We start from the raw sequence: 17,683 nt of genomic DNA, 5'->3' as shown, positions 1-17,683 counted from the left end.
CAGCTATGCAGAAGAGCATGGAAATAGAGCTGCAGAGAGAAATTTGGACCTCCTCCCCACTGAGTGTATGATCAGACAGTGGAGAAAACAGGAAGAACAACTCCTTAGGATGCCAACAAAGAAGAAGGCCTTAAGAGGAAAACCAGCAAAATGGGCAAACTTGGAGGCTTAAGACTTGGATTATGGAGCAGCGCCAGAGTGGCTTGTGTGTCAACCAAGCTTATTCAATATCAGGCAAGAATGTTTGCAAGTGAAACGAACATTGTTGATTTTACAGGAAAGGCAAAATGGTGCTTCAACTTCATGAGGGGAGAAGGATTGGCATGGGAACACGAACAAAGTTAGCTCAGAAAATGTCACCAGTTTATGAGGATGATCTCACATAATATAGACAGTGACTCAGAAGACAGCAGTGATACAATAGAAGTTGAAGAATTTGATAGGTCTGGAACTAATAGTGATAAAGAAGAGAGCAGTGGTATGTAAACATTATCTGCAGTACTTACTAAATAAAAATGTGTTCTGTTTTATGTTTAAAATACGGATTTCTTAACCCTTTGCATTCGCTTGCTTTTTTCTCGATTCCTTTATTCTAATGCTAACCGTCTCGAGTCACACTTGACATCTGAGTGCAAAAGGTTAATTTTGGGTTAGAAAAGGGGGGGGGGGTGCCTTATACACGGAAAAATACGTTACTTTAAATTTTCACATTGCTCAGCATGTGGCTCAGTGGTTGAGCATTGACCTATGATTCCTGGTCAGGGCACATGCCTGGGTTGTGGGCTTGATTCCCAGTAGGGGGCATGCAGATTGCAGCTAATCTGATGGGTGATTCTCTCTCATCGTTGATGGTTTCTCTCTCCCTTCCTCTCTCTGAAATCAATAAAAACTTTTTTTTTTATAAAAGAAGATTTTACCTTAATAAAACTGTATACTTCTTCAGTTGCAGTCCCAAAAGAAAAGGGGAAGGATGATATTGTGACTTAAATTAATTGACCTCTTTCATAAAGCACTTAATTGTGATTATGAAGGACTGAAAATAGCCCTTCCTTAACTTCTATGCTGTTACTGTCCTGCCAAACATTTGACATTTACTATCTTTTTGTTAACTGTCTTTCTATATCCCATTGAGATTAGGAAAACAAGCTCTGAAGCCAGACTGAATAGAGCCCAATAGCCTGGATTTCCATCTTGGCTCTGCCATTTGCTAACTTTGATTATACTCTTAAGTGGCCACTCTTACTTCTTTTCCTCATTTGTAAAATGGGTATGAGGAATAAAAAGTTAATGATACATGTAGAGCACTTAAGTCAGTGCTTGGCACTGTTTTTATTATTACTTGGACTTCTGTTGATTTTTTTGTATATCTGGGAATAGTACTTCATAATTGCATAGAAACCCTGACTTAAAGGAATTTACAGAATAATACTGGGAAGGGAAGGAAAAGAAACACAGAGTACAATATAACCTGATGTGTTCAGTAGGGCAGAATAATTGGGGGTGGGGGGAGGATGAAGGGGAAGAGACAAAGAAATCAAGGAATTCAGCCTAACAGTTTTCCTTGTTAAAGGCACAGTTTGTTAGTAGGATTTTCAGATTTTTGTCCATTGTGGGTCATTGGAATAATCTTAAGTGCCATTCCTGGGTTGGAAGTTAACCAACTAACACAGCAGATATATAGTAATCCTCATCAGCTCTGTGTGGTACCTAAGCATGCATGCATTTACTCATTGAACAAACATTTATAGCACTTACCACCACCATATGCTAGCTGGAGTTGCCATCTTCAAATAGTTTAGGGTCTGACAAGTAAACCAACAATTATTGTGATAGTTTTATTTTAGGAGTTGTGGTAATGCACAGTAAACTGGAAGTACAGGGGAGACAGTTCAGGTCTGAGAAACAATTTGGTTAGATACTTAGCCTTTTGGAAGTCCCTCTCTGACTTCCACGTCTCCGTTCTTTTTTTTTTTTTTTTTTTAATATATTTTATTGATTTTTCACAGAGAGGAAGGGAGAGGGATAGAGAGCCAGAAACATCGATGAGAGAGAAACATCGACCAGCTGCCTCCTGCACACCCCCTACCAGGGATGTGCCCGCAACCAATGTACATGCCCTTGACCGGAATCGAACCTGGGACCCCTCAGTCCGCAGACCGACGCTCTATCCACTGAGCCAAACCGGTTTCGGCCACGTCTCCGTTCTTTTCATGAACTTCACAGGAGCATTGATCTGGTTTTGGGGTGAGGGGTAAATTAGAACATAGAGATTTCTAGCCCATGTTGTCCTATCCTGTCTCTTGGAATACAGGGTACTTTCCTGTTCAAGTTAGTGAATTAGGGTAAAATAACTTTTATGAGTGTCAGTTTTTTCATTTGCAAAGGAAATGGGGTTGAAATAAGTAGATGTTGTCTAATGTCCACTAGGGGGTAGTGTGGACTGTAAAAATTAAAATTAGTCCTCAACCCTTACACCTTAATTTTATCATGAGGTTGCCTTGTTTTAGTTAATTTTTGTCCAAGCATTTTTTGAATTGCTACAAATATTTTCAATATTTGTGACTAACAAACAAAAGCAAATATACTCATCTCTGTTCCAGTGATTCAGATGTGCTGACATTACTTTTTGTATAGAAATTTTTTGAGGGGAAAATAGTGATAATTTAAAGTTTTTCTAACAAATTTTTTCTCACTATATAAGCTAAGTTCTTCTTAATGACCTCTAAGTAACTTCATTATAACAGGATTGTTGTGTGGTTTAACTGGTAGCTACTAGCCCCACGTGGCTATTGAGCAGTTGAAATGTGGCTAGTTGGAATTGAAGTGCTGTAAGTATAAATTACACATGGTATTTTGAATGCTTATATTGATTACAGGTTGAAATGATACTATTTTGAATTACCCATCTCTTTTTACTTTATAATGTGACTATTAGAAAATGTAAAATATGTGGCTTACATTATATTTTTGTTGGATAACACTGCTATAGAGTAAAGCATTCATCAACCATTTCTGTCATGGTGTACCTCTAGCTGGCCTTATGACTTATAAGTAAGTAGTATAGTTAGGAAATTGAGGACAACTTTGGTTCTCTTTCTAATCCCAACCGGAATACATACAGTCAATTCTATAATGAGATATATATGTTCCTAAAATTCATTGTGTTAAGCAAAATTGTGTTATAAAAAAAAAATGTTAGGGGTACTCAAAAACGTCATTGGTAACATTTAAAAAATGCCCACTCACATATAACAGGGTGAACTTCTAGATTCTTTCAAATAGTTTACAGTTGTGTATATAATGAAAATTTGACTTTTACTTTATTTGTAAAGGAGTCCCTGTTAATATTTTAGAATCATTTCAAAGATGTAGTCACAGAGGTTGGAGTAGACAGAGTAGGTATCATTGAGGCATCTCTCAATTTTGACTTATTTTTATTATAAAATTAATAATTATTGAGTCAGCTCTTGGGTGAGATGAACTAAAATATCTACATTTGGCATTATATTAGTCATATATTGCAGTTTTGTTTCAGAGAATATTTTTTATTTTACTTTTATTTTTATTGACACTATTATAGATGTCACCATTTCTCCCCTCAACCCCTACCCCTTTGCCCACCTCCACCCAGCTCCCTGCCCCCCTTTCCCTCTGGCCATCACCATACACTATTGTCTGTATATGGATTATGCATATATGTTCTTTGGCTAATCCCTTCACCTTTTTTTCAGAATATTTTAAATGGAGAACAACCTAATTGCTATACAGATGATGTGTTGTGTGTGTATATATATATATATATATATATATATATATATATATATATATATATATATATATATTAGTTATAAACTGGACCAACTTTTCTTATACGAAATTACCATTCTATCTAAGACTGGTAATTGTTTACCTAAAATGTCACTGTACTTAATTCAATCATTACCTTACAAAATGTATGAGAAATCTATTTCTCACAGGTCTGAAGGCTGGGAGTCTGAGATCATGGTGCTACCATGCTTGGAGGAGGGCCCTGCCCTTTTCTGCGTCGCAGATTTTTCATTGTATCCTCATCTGGCAGCAAGGGCCACCAATTGTTAATGAACTTAAAAATGGGAAAAGTACTAGTTAATGGGGTTTAGTTGACAAGTGTTGTACTTTAGTATAATTCTGAGATTTGCTTTTCCAGTCACAATAAATCTGTTGATAATCAGATCAGTTTGATATTTCTTTTTAAAGTATTTGCAACATGAACCATTGTATACATTCTGTGAGATGGGACAGTTTCCTGGAGACTTAATCTTGTTGCCACTTAAATCCATACTCTGTGTACTTCCTTTTCTACTTCTTTTTTTTTAAAAAAAATATATTTTTATTGATTTCAGAGAGGAAGGGAGAGGGAGAGAAACATCAATGATGAGAGAAAATCATTAATCAGCTGCCTCCTACAAGCCCCCTAGTATAGTTACGTTGTGCCCGGAGCAGGAATTGAACTTCGACCTCCTGATTCATAGGTTGACACTCAGCCACTAAGCCACACTGGCTGGGCAGCTTTTCTACTTCTTAGTAATAAATTTCCTTAACATAGTCTACAGTGCTTTCTGCTGCATGACTTATGCTCGGTTTTACTGGGATTCAGTTTTAGAATTACAAAATGCAACTAAGGGTTATACTGTTTTCATTAAAACAAATGCTATTACTTAATCTTGAAATTTGTTAAATTGTTCTTAACCTACATTCCTTTTTAGTTGGTTATATAAGATTATGGCCTTCTTATATGATCCATTTGTCAAGTCCTTTACAATGTTATTATTTCATTGGATCTTCATAGCAACTCTGCATGAGAAGTAATGTTAACTGTATAGATGAAGCTGAGACTCTGAGAAATGTAAATTACTTGCTCAAAAATATAGTTAAGTAAATAATGCAGTTAGGAATTTGAACTTGTTACTTCTAGACTTGAAGAAATCAAACTGTATTTCACTGTCTTTCTACCAAAGAGAAATATAAAACTAGAAGGTGTTCTACAGTTAACCCTGTGTTGAATAGTAGCAGGAAGGATTTTATTTCCTATCTAGTTTTTGCCTTTTTAGGGGAGGGAAATCAACACCAACTTCTGTGGGTGAGACTTGTCCATTTGGTTTGGATTTTATTCTTTTTCCCTCCTATAATTTATGCTGTGGGTTATTTGACTACAGTGCCATGTAGCCAAGTAATTATGCACCTCTTTATTGTATCAAAGTCCATTAGAACTTGAGAGCATATCAAACTATTTAAAAAAGTCTTCCATACCTAAAAGCTTATTCTAGAATATGTTCCAATTAAATCTTAACATTTGATCAGGCCACGTGAAATGTTTAATATATACATTTTTTAAGAAAGACCATCTGATTTTGAGGGTGAACTGAAGATGAAATGATTGCTGTATCTATCTCGCTGACTGAGAGTGATGTTGAAGCTATTTTGGGGTATGATCTTGGAGGCCCTTCTGGCAGCTTTTTATAGCTTTGAACAGAGCTGCTACTATTTTGTGTAATCAGGGAGTGGTGTTTTGGGGCTCTTGGAACTTAGCTTTATCTTTTTTTTCCAGTTTTACTCTTTATGACATTCTAAAAATATGAAGACCTGGGGCAAAACAAAAGGATAGAAGTGAGAGGTCAAAATAAAAGGAATTTTAGCATCCAGTTAAAAAGACCGGCCTCTTTTGTTCTAGCTACATATTGGAGGACTTCCCAAGATGGAAGAGGCTTCATTATTGGCCTCTTGAGATTTTTAATGCTCTAAAAATGTTTTACTTTAAACCTAAAGAACATTTTCCTGAATGTGGTTTACAGTATTTTAGCTTTCATTTACCCTTGCATTGCCACAATTAAAACAAAATCTAGTCTTGAATTAAAGTACTAAAGGCATTACTTTAAATGGCTATGGCTTTAACACATTCCGAGGAAGGAGTTGATTTTATATTGCATCTTGTGACTTTCAGTATATGACTGCTGACAGGTTTGTTTTTTTTTAAGAATATGAACTGTAGGCTGTAGAATGAAATGGTATAAGGTGTATAATTTTTTTTAAAAGCAAAAGCAGTGTAAATATAGTGTTTGCATTCATTTTTTTTATACCTAAAAGCATAGGTTTAGTAGTGTTCTAAATGTTTATTACTACATTTTGCTTATTCAAAATGTTGAAAATCTATTACTAATATATATAATGCACATACTGTTGTCAGTTTGTATATTGGATGTTAACACTTTTCTGGGTAGAAATAATTTATAAATAGATGTTAGATTATTTCTTCCCACACCTGAAATTATCCTTTTGTTTTCTTCCTATGAAGTGCACATCCTGCTGTGAATAACACTGCTTTAATATTAAAGATGAAATTCTCGCCCGGCCAGCATGGCTCAGTGGTTGAGCATCGACCTGTGAATCAGAAGGTCATGGTTCGATTCCTGGTCAGGGCGCATGCCTGTGTTGTGGGCCTGATCCCCAGTGGGAGGTGTGTAGGAGGTAGCCAATCAGTTATTCTCTCTCATCATTGATGTTTATATCTGTCCCTCTCCCTTTCTCTCTGAAATAAAAATATATTTTAAAAAGAAAACGACATTCTGAGTTTATTCCTTGTTCTTTATAATATCAAATAGATCCATAATTCAAGTATTTATTGTACATCTATGGTTATAGGCACTCTTTCAAATGCTGAGGAATAAAGCAGTAAATAAACCATGCAAATCTCTCCTTTTATGGCACTTTCATTTCTATTTAAGTGATATCCTACCTAATAAACCAATAATATGCAAATTGACCGTACCTTCGCTACACCCATAAGCCATGCCCACCAGCCAATCAGGAGCAAATATACACATTAAACCAGCAAAGATGGCGGGGGGTTGGGATCCAAGCAATGATGGTGGACTGGGGCAGGCGGTTAGCGCCGGCAGCCGGCTGACCAGGTCCTGGATAGGTGCTTCGAGTCAGCCGCCACTGGGGTGGCTGACTCGAAGCCCCTATCAGGGATGACGGACAGGGCAGGCGACGTGGGTTAGCGCCTGCAGCTGCCTGACCAGGTCCCGGATAGGGGCTTGGAGTCTAGCATAACAAAAAGAATATTCAGCAAAAGCAGGAGACAAGGTTTCATACGTTCTCCCCCAGGTCACCACTGTTCTCTTATACATTTTAATTATCCCAGACTTTGCCTGATGGGATTTGATTTGAATCATGCCTGATAGAGATTACATGGCATGAATTGTAGGCTCTTTCTTTTTGTGGTTGCCTGACTGAGAAAGGCCTTGGAATAAGAGAAGGCACTTTTATTTTCCTTTTTCATTCTATAGAGACTGAGGAATTACAGTTATATGAAGAAGTTAGTGAGAGAAGAAAGTCTCATGCTGTATTTTTCTGTAATTTTTATCATGTGGACTATCAAAAACTTGGTGGGATCCTTTTCAAGAGGTGTTACAAAAATTATGTTGGAATTAACATTCAGGAGTAAAAGGAGAGAAGTGAGTGGTGGGCAAAGGAAAGAACTTTGTCCTAGAAACCAAATAGAAGCCACATAAACCTTCAGATTCTTACTCATTATGCTTTGGAGGTATTAAAGGATAATTTTATTTTATTTTTAAATAAATCTTTATTGTTTAGATTATTACAATTGTTTCTCTCCCCCCCCCCCCCCCCCGTATCTCCCCTCCTCCCGGTTCCCACCCTTCCCTCTGCCCTTACCTCCCCCCCCTCTCTATCCTTATCCATAGGTGTATGATATTGTCCAGTCTCTTCCCGTACCCCCCCACACAGACACCCCCTTCCCCTGAGAATTATCAATCCACTCCCATTCTGTGCCCCTGATTCTATTATGTTCATCAGTCTATTCTGTTCTTCAGATTTTTAATTCACTTGACTTTTAGATTCACTTGTTGATAGGTGTGTATTTGTTGTTCATAATTTTTATCTTTACTTTTTTCTTCTTTTTCCTCCTTTTAAATAATACCTTTCAGCATTTCATGTAATACTGGTTTGGTGGTGATGAACTCCTTTAGCTTTTTCTTATCTGTGAAGCTCTTTATCTGCCCTTCAATTCTGAATGATAGCTTTGCTGGGTAGAGTAGTCTTGGTTGTAGGTTCTTGCTATTCATCACTTTGAATATTTCTTGCCATTCCCGTCTGGCCTGCATAGTTTCTGTTGAGAAATCAGCTGACAGTCGTATGGGTGCTCCCTTGTAGGTAACTAACTGTTTTTCTCTTGCTGCTTGTAAGATTCTCTCTTTGTCTTTTGCCCTTGGCATTTTAATTATGATGTGTCTTGGTGTGGTCATCTTTGGATTTCTTTTGTTTGGAGTTCTGTGCGCTTCCTGGACTTGTAAGTCTATTTCTTTTACCAGGTGGGGGAAGTTTTCTGTCATTATTTCTTCAAATAGGTTTTCAGCATCTTGCTCTCTCTCTTCTTCTGGTACCCCAAAAATTCGGATGCTGGTACGCTTGAAGTTGTCCCAGAGGCTTCTTACACTATCTTCTACTTTCTGAATTCTCTTCTCTTCTTGCTTTTCTGGAGGCGTGTCCTTTGCCTCTTTGTATTCCAAATCTTTGACTTGATTCTTGCGTTCCTCTAGTCTGCTGCTGGGTCTCTGTATAATATTTTTTATTTCAGTCAGTGTATGTTTCATTTCTAGTTGGACCTTTTTCATATCCTCGAGGGTCTCATTAAATTTATTGGCTTTTTCCATGAAATTCTTGAAAAACCTTATAACCGTGGTTTTGAACTCTATGTCCAGTCGTTTGTTCTCCTCCATTTCTTTTGTTTGTGATCTGTTTCCTTGCCTCCTCATTTTCGCTGCTTCCCTGAGTTGGTAGGGTAGCTTTGTGTCCTATTGTGTCCTATCGGTTCAATGGGTCAGCCTCCCAGTTACCTGAGGTGGACGCTCTTGGTGCAACCTTTTTTGGACTGTGTGTACAGCCTTGTTGTAGTTAAGTCTTGATTGTTGTTGGTGTTACTGGGAGGAATTGACCTCCAGGCCAATTGGCTGTGAGGACCCGCTGTGTCTATAAAGGAAGAATTGCTGTGCTGGAGACACGTTTATGGGCCGGGACTTGTTCCAGTAGGTCTTTGGCACTCACTGAGTCTGCCTCTTGAATGTGTCCCTTATGCGAGTGGTTGAAATCTGGTGTTGTCTCACACCGACCACTAGATGCCCTTGTTTCTGGATCTCCAATGGGGTGCAGGTCAGCTACTGTCTGAGGCCACTCAGCAGGAGTTACGGCAAAAACTGCAGTTTTCTCCTCTTTGCTTGAGTGGTTTTGGAGCAGTCTGACTGGAGCTGCAGTTTATTTGATTAAGCTGCTACAGGGCAGGCCATTTATATGCAAAAGCTGCTATTTGGAGCCTGGGCGGGTTTGTAGAATGTGCAGGACGAGTCTCAGGGCGGGGCGGGGTCTCAGGGTGTCACTAGGCTAGGGCGTGGCAAACAGCAATGGCTGCCATCAGCCATCCCTGCCTTTCTACGTTTCCAAGTCCCTGCGTCCCACACTCCAGCGCAGTAAACACTGATTGCTGGGCGCACCTCTGCAAGAAAGTCACTCTCACTTTCCGACACAATGGCCGAGAGTCCAGCTTCTCCCCGTAGGTGTCTGGGTCCCCCGCGCGTCCCCAGAAACTGGGTTTCAGAGTGATCGGGAGCTTATCTCCCTTTAGGTTGGAAAAAAAGCTGCGCATCCCGTCGCCCGCCACCAGCCCGATTCTCGCGCCTCTGTACCTCAGCCCTTCTGCGTTTGTTCTTTCTTTTTCCTTCTTAGTTGTAAATCTACTATTCAGCCAGCTTTCCCGTGGTTCTGGGTGGTAGACGCTTTGTCTTTTAGTTGTATTTTTGAAATTGTTGTGCGCGGCGGCAGTTTAGTTGTTTAACTTTGCCGCCATCTTGGTTCCTCAAGGATAATTTTTTTAAAAAGTTAAAATTACGACTCATAATCTGTATAGATAAAAGGCTAAGTGACCGACATTTGTCCATCCGTCTGACCAACTGGTACATATGACGCACACTGGAAATTTAAAAATAAACTTTGACTCGCACACGTGCCATACATATAAGCTCTCGCTGGCGCTAATTTGAATGTTGCATTTGGTGGGAAAGTTCTTTTCAGAAGGGATATTTGTGTCACCATGCTATACGATTGGCCATAGTACAAACGAGTTTAAAGTACTGTAATGTTTGGGGATGTTTCGGACAGTTGTCTCTTAAAACAAATATGAGATCAGAGGATTCTGCTTATAGTGAATGGTTAGTAAAACTTGGAGATGGCAAACTTGATAGCAGTTTCATTTAGGAATGGATATTATTGAAATTCCCCATGAAATGATTTTTAATGGATCTATTATTAAAGCCACCTTTGGAAATAGTATATCTATAGATAATATTAAAAATATATCTAAACGTGCAATTCTTTGTCCAAAAAATGAGCACGTTCAAAAATTAAATGAAGAAATTTTGGATATACTTGATGGAGATTTTCACACCTATTTGAGTGATGATTCCATTGACTCAACAGATGATGCTGAAAAGGAAAATTTTCCTATTGAATTTCTTAATAGTATTACTCCTTTTGGAATGCCGTGTCATAAATTAAAATTGAAAGTGGGTGCAATCATCATGCTATTGAGAAATCTTAATAGTAAATGGGGTCTTTGTAATGGTACCAGATTTATTATCAAAAGATTGCGACCTAACATTATCAAAGCTGAAATATTAACAGGATCTGCAGAGGGAGAGATTATTCTGATTCCAAGAATTGATTTGTCCCTATCTGACACTGGCCACCCATTTAAATTAATTCGAAGATAGTTTCCCGTTATGCCAACATTTGTGATGACTATTAACAAATCACAAGGACAAACTCTAGACAGAGTAGGAATATTCCTACCTGAACCCGTTTTTGGACATGGTCAGTTATATGTTGCTTTCTCTTTCTCTCTCTTTTTTTAAAGTATTTTTAAAAAATATTTTATTGATTTTTTTTTTTTTTTTTTTTTTTTTTTTTTACACAGAAGAAGGGAGAGGGGTAGAGAGTTATAAACATCGATGAGAGAGAAACATCGATCAGCTGCCTCCTGCACACCTCCTACGGGGATGTGCCCGCAACCAAGGTACATGCCCTTGACCGGAATCGAACCTGAGACCTTTCAGTCCACAGGGCGACACTCTATCCACTGAGACAAACCAGTTACAGCTGTTGCTTTCTCTTGAGTTCAAAGAGCATGTTACGTTAAAGTTGTAAATACTTTATCTCAAGGGAAATTAGTCAAGCACTCTGAAATTGTTTTTACTCTTAATGTGGTATACAGGGAGATATTAGAATAAGTTTAATCACTTTATCAGTCATTATTTACATCAATGTTGTTTTTATATTATGAGTTTGTTGTTGTTATATCATTTTGTTATTGTTTAGTTATTAATAAAATTATGTATTATTTTCATATACCTTGTACTCATTTCTTTTATCTCTCACACTTTTATTATAGAGAAAGGGCAAATAGCAATATTAAAATATTTCATCTAATTAATTCCCTTCCAATGTGCACGAATTTCATGCACCGGGCTACTAGTATATGTAATATGTTAGTAGTGCTGAGGAGATAAAGTAGGGGAGCAAGGATAGGGAGGATTTAGGATAGGGTAATATGAGGTTTTTGCAGCTTCAATCATGGAGATTTTACTGAGAAAACACATTAGAATGAAGATCTTAGGAGCTGAGGAAGTAAGCCAGAGAGAAATTTGGAAAGAAGAGCAAATGCAAAGCCCCTGAGGGAGGAGTGTGCCTAGCAGGATGAAGAACTACAAAGAAGCTAGTCTGGCTGGAACAAAGCGGGTGAGGTTGGGGGTAAAGTGTGGAAAGCATAGCTGAAGATGAGTGAAAGGATCATTTAAACTTTAAATTTTAAAGCCTCTTGCGGGGGGTGTATTATAATTACTTTGGGTATATTTCAGAGTTCAAGCTAACAAAATTGGTTGATCAGGTTAAGTGTGTGGGTTATGAGGGAAAAAATGGATCAGTTGGAATGATGGGTCTGTGGTTAACTGACATGAGGAAGGCTTTGCGAGTAGGAACAGGTTGAAGGTGATAGTCATGCTAAGTTTGGGATGCTTATTAGACATTCAAAAGGAGCTGTCAAGCAGGCGGTTATGGATAGAAGAGGCAAGATCGGGATAGATTTGTGCTGGATATGATTTTGGAGAAACTTCAAGTATAGAGTTTATTTAGTATAAATTGATTGTGCTAGATGAGATCACTACGGAAATGCATAGACAGGGAAGAAGCCCTAGTATAGAGCCTGGGCACACTTCAGCTTTAGGGTGTTGGGGCGATTAGGGAGGAATCAGCTAGGAGGTTGCTGCCAGATAAATCTGAAAAGAGCGCCCAGAGAGTTGTGGCTACAGGAAGCTAGATAAAATCTTGCAAGGAGGCCTAGCCAGCTGGGTAAGATGTTATATTTAGGTCAAGAAAAATGAAGATTAAAACATTGGTCATTTGATTTAACCATGTGGGGAATCATTGGTGACTTTAAGAAGCAGGTTAGTGGCAAGCCTGATTGGAGAATTGTGTTCAAGATAGGAGGGGAGAGATTGGAAACAAGCAGGTATAGATAACTTGAAAGAGGAGCGAAGTCATGAGGCAGTAGCTGGTAGGGAGTCAGGTCAAAGTCAGATTCTTCTCTTACTGGGAGAAGCCACAGCAAGTTTGTACAGTTTAGAGAAAGACCCACTAAAAGGGGAAAAACATGATTTAGGAGAGGAAAGAGATGCTAGAGCAATGTCCTTGAGTAGGAGAGGAGGAGTTAAGATCTAGTTCTTAAGAGGAGAGGTTGGCCTTAGCCCAGAGTGATAGCCATTCCATCCGTAGTGACAGGAGAAAAGGCAGAGCACAAATTTAGGGAGGTGTACAAATGCTACAGAGGAAACTTCAGGAAGTTTTTGTTTTCTCATGAACTATTGAAAGCAGAGTCATCAGCCAAAAGTGAGGATGAAGATGGAGATGTCAGAGGTTTGGAGAGAGGAGGAAGAATGTTACAGTTTTTTTCCGAGGGAGAAAGATGGAAAACTAATATGATAGTTGGGACCAGTAAGAGTCCCTTTAAGTTTCATCAATCTTATAGACTTAATTGGCATGGTTGTATGTTATATTTCTCTAGACCTGATTAGGAGGAGAGATTTTCAGTGGCTTTAAAACTAATTTTACTTTTTAAACAACTTGGTTTTGGTAGAGTTTTAAAGGGCAAGTTGCCTTAGCTATGTGGTAATCCTAGTGTTATTCCCCTCCCCTCCCCTCCCCTCCCCTCCCCTCCCCTCCCCTCCCCTCCCCTCCCCTCCCCTCCCCTCCCCTCCCCTCCCCTCCCCTCCCCTCCCCTCCCCTCCCCTCCCCATTTTTCTTCTCCCCTCTCCTAAGTATAAAATCAGTTTCATTAGTCTTAATTTATCATCAACATATTTGTAGACATTGTACCTGGAATGTATATGTCACCAGCATTTACTTGTAGTTGCATTAGCTGACTGATTATTTGGATGGCCTTTTCTGTGAACTTTGTGTTTTATAAGCTATATAAAAACCCCATCAGGAGATAGGAAAGGTTCAGTTGTGTTCAATTTTAAGAGATGAGCTTTCTAATTTTTATATAGGTGTCTAACTAAATGACATTTGTTTCACAAATGTGTTCTGTTTTTCTGTTGTAGGAAACCCAGCGTTTGCTGGCAGAACCAGTTCCCGGCATTAAAGCAGAACCAGATGAGAGCAACGCCCGTTATTTTCATGTGGTCATTGCTGGCCCCCAGGATTCCCCCTTTGAGGGAGGGACTTTTAAACTTGAACTATTCCTTCCAGAAGAATACCCAATGGCAGCACCTAAAGTACGTTTCATGACCAAAATTTATCATCCTAATGTAGACAAGTTGGGAAGAATATGTTTAGATATTTTGAAAGGTAAGTGTTACCTTTATCATTATGCACTATTAAGATTTCTTCATTTTGTCTTAGGCATTCCATATTGAGAATCTGTACATTATAATCTTGCCTTATCCAAAGACCACAGAGGTCTGTGGGAGGGCAGTGCAGCAGTTCTGGGGCTGGTTTTCCCTGTTTGATCATTCTGGGCCTATTGCCTTCATAGATAAGTGGTCCCCAGCACTGCAGATTCGCACAGTTCTGCTATCGATCCAGGCTTTGTTAAGTGCTCCCAATCCAGATGACCCATTAGCAAATGATGTAGCGGAGCAATGGAAGACCAACGAAGCCCAAGCCATAGAAACAGGTATTTAATATTCATTCTCTTTTACACCGTCTCCACTTTTTAAACATACCTGTGCTACCTTTAAAAAACTTCTTTTAGAGTCTTAACAAGAAAAAGGAAATATATATTAAAGGGAATAAATCAGATCCTGCTTATAATATGTAAATAAATACCTCTTAACAAAAGATCTTCACGCTCCATCTTATGACCTACTTACTCCGTGACCCCCAAGTTTAAAGACAACATGTAATTGGGAGATCTTGGACTCTTGTGTAACCACGCCTAATTTAACAAATACTGAGTGTCTACCATTCATCTAGCAAATACACAAAGGTAATGGAAAACTTTTGAACTCTTTGAGTTGTTTTTGCAAGCCATTTGATTAAATTACATTGGTTTATGTAGCTAGGGACTTTGAAATCCATAAGCTTTTTCTACAGATTATAACAGAATTAGTGGGGGGACATTATATATCTAGAAATAAAGGTGACAGAAGGAGATAATTCTTTTCATCCTGTTGAATTTTGTAGAACTTTTGGTAATTAAACATATACTAGTAGACAATCTTTCTGCCCTGGTCGATTATGAAAAATGGCATGAATTTAAGAGATAATAACATGATATTTCCACAATTAATATCAGAGTGTTTGCTTACTTTTTATAGAGCTTGGAAAGTAACATTGAACTAAGTAAAATAATTGCATGTTTGTTTTTGTCTACAGCTAGAGCATGGACTAGGCTATATGCCATGAATAATATTTAAATCGATCTGATCATCAAGTGTGCATCACTTCTCCTGTTCTGCCAAGACTTCTTCCTTTTTTGTTTGCATTTAATGGACACAGTCTTAGAAACATTACAGAATAAAAGCCCAGACATCTTCAGTCCTTTGGTGATTAAATGCACATTAGCAAATCTATGTCTTGTCCTGATTCACTGTTATAAAGCATGAGCAGAGGCTAGAAGTACCATCTGGACTGTTGTGAAACGTTTAAAAGCAGTGACCCCTCTCTGCTTTTATTCACTTCTCCCCATCATGGTTTAAGTATAAAGCACTGTGAATGAAGGTAGTTGTCAGGGTTAGCTGCAGGGGTGTGGGTGTTTTTTTTGAGGGGGTAAGTAGTTTAATTTTAATTTTATGGGCTCCTTTCCCCCTTTTTATGGTGATCTAATTGCATTGGTTAAATGCAGCTAACCAGTTCTTTAGAATATGCTCTCTAGCCAAGTCTAACTTTATTTAGATGCTGTAGGTGGACAAGCTTGATTATTTGAACCAAAATGGGAACATTAAACAAACACCATGGCCCTCACAAATAACATTGTGACTTTGCTGTCAAATGTAGAATCCCCCCCCTTCAAGAAAAGCTTGTGACCATTTTGTATGGCTTGTCTGGAAACTTCTGTAAATCTTATGTTTTAGTAAAATATTTTTTGTTATTCTACTTTGCCTTTGTACAGTTTATTTTACTGTGTTTATTTCATTTTCCCAATGTGACAATTGTATTTAAAAATTAAAACTAGTGAAATATTCTGTTTTGGTCTTCACCATCTGACAAGTTGAATGGTAAGAGGTGGATTATGCCAGTTTCTTTCCACTGATGCAAACTTGTGTTATGATATCACTGAATGGAGTATTTTTAAGTTGGCCCTGAGCATGCATAAAACATCCATATCTTAACATTTTTTTACCTCCTTGAAATTTGAAATAAATGTGTTTGTGTTGTCTGATTAGCTAGATGAGCATTGGTGTCTTGCCACAATGTTTGAAAATTACTGTACATGAGAGTCCCAGCAAATCAGCAGTGTGACTGACTTTGTGTAGGACTTTCCCATGTTGTGCCACATTTGTGACAGGCATTTGGGTTATGACCCTTTCCTTAATTCTTGTCTGAAAACTTCATGTAATCACTGATGGGTATTATTAGGAAACACCAATCTGATAAGCATTTGGGATTTGCTGAGAAATTTGAGTCTTCCTAATAGACCCAATGAGCAAATCTTAAGCTACCAGTTTGCAGAAGTATCATCAGAAAGGCTTCATTTGAGAGTGTCAAATTCTCAATTACTTATTCTTATATTTATCCCTTTAGTATTTGCTATGGGAGCTCCTTTTATTCTTTAATTTGATATTCAGTAATTTTTTTCATCATTGACAGTCCTGTGCCCCACAAAACTGTTCTTTCCCACACCTCTCCATATCTAATTCAGATTGTTGTTATTTTGAAGTCATCAATGTAGCCAGTCCTAAGTATGTATATGTTAACCTATGGGTTGGAACCCTTATCTCTTGCAGTTTCAAGGTAATGGATATTGTAGCCCATCTGAATTGCCCCCACTTTTAATCTCGTAACTTTTGGAGTTTCTTCAGAATGTGGTGTATTTTATTGTGCTCCTATGTAAGATGAAGAATTATCTATTAAAATTACATTTTCAACATACAAAAGTTTTTTATGACTGGTAACTGGTATCCTACTGAGTAAATGCATTGCTTGGAAACAAATATAAGTTTAATTCAGAATAAAATTGTTCATAACCCGAATATTGTAAATTTAAAAACTATTCTTAGGCTATTTAGAGAGTGTTTTAGAACTAAGGAAATAATCTTATTCTTGGGCTAAAATGAATATTCAAGGTGGCACTGCTCATGATAGCTAGTCTCATATAGTGATTTATAATTATAAAATTATACATTTAAATCTATTGCACTATAAAAATCTGTCTAAAATAGGACATGTATACTAAGTTTGTAATAGAAGTAATGAAATGGAATAATTCAGTTTTCATTTCAAATATATAAATTCCTAATGTCATGGCATGTTTTTTTCCTTTGTAAATTTGATGAGTCCGGACTGTTTGGTAAAATCTGCTTTCTCAACCTTTGGATTGAAACAAGAGTCAGTGTATTCCCTGAGCTTTCAGAGGATTTCAGGGAGAGGCCTACGCAGGGTTTGCAGCTGTCTGGATTTTGGGCCTATTTTTCTTGGCCTCCACAGTGTGGTTGGTTAAACATTTTAAATTCATTGCCAACATTTATAAGAATTGGGAGATTTTAATGAAAATCCAGAATTTTGGTAACTTGATCTTACTATCTGGCAACAGAGGACATGACCCACCTTTGCATGTCACTGGCTGGGAAGAACCGAGTGGCAGCCTTGTCCTCTTATCCAGTGGCTCTTCAGTTGGCCAAAGTCTCTCCTGCCTCTCAGCACACCTGCTTCTTTATGCAGTCCTGTTTCCTTATAAGCCTTTGACTTCGTAACTCCTAAGCTTAAGGAAACAATTTATTTGACAAATAAAAGTCTTTAATGTGTGCTCAAGACCTGACTACTTGTTGGGGATGATTAGGGCCTTTCTTTCCCTCATGGCCTTTTGAATCTAATGAAGGGAGGACAGTGGATAAATAGTTGCAGCTGTCTTGGAGAA

At 38.1% G+C, this 17,683-nt stretch overlaps 1 protein-coding gene across 1 annotated transcript in view; it reads left to right on the top strand.

Moving 5' to 3' along the window:
* UBE2N (ubiquitin conjugating enzyme E2 N) overlaps nucleotides 1-15,702 on the top strand; it is a 48,182-nt gene extending 32,480 nt beyond the window's left edge. Inside the window, exons 2-4 of the mRNA XM_079774241.1 lie at nucleotides 13,707-13,953; nucleotides 14,141-14,281; nucleotides 14,983-15,702. Coding sequence (XP_079630367.1) covers nucleotides 13,707-13,953; nucleotides 14,141-14,281; nucleotides 14,983-15,023 — 429 coding nt within the window. The 3' untranslated portion in view covers nucleotides 15,024-15,702. The remainder of the gene's footprint in view (nucleotides 1-13,706; nucleotides 13,954-14,140; nucleotides 14,282-14,982) is intronic.
* The last annotated feature ends 1,981 nt before the right edge of the window (nucleotides 15,703-17,683 follow it).

This window comes from Cnephaeus nilssonii (genome assembly GCF_951640355.1).
Source record: "Cnephaeus nilssonii genome assembly, chromosome: 6".
NCBI classification, from domain to species: Eukaryota; Metazoa; Chordata; class Mammalia; order Chiroptera; family Vespertilionidae; genus Cnephaeus; species Cnephaeus nilssonii.
This window is presented reverse-complemented; position numbering and strand designations above follow the sequence as displayed.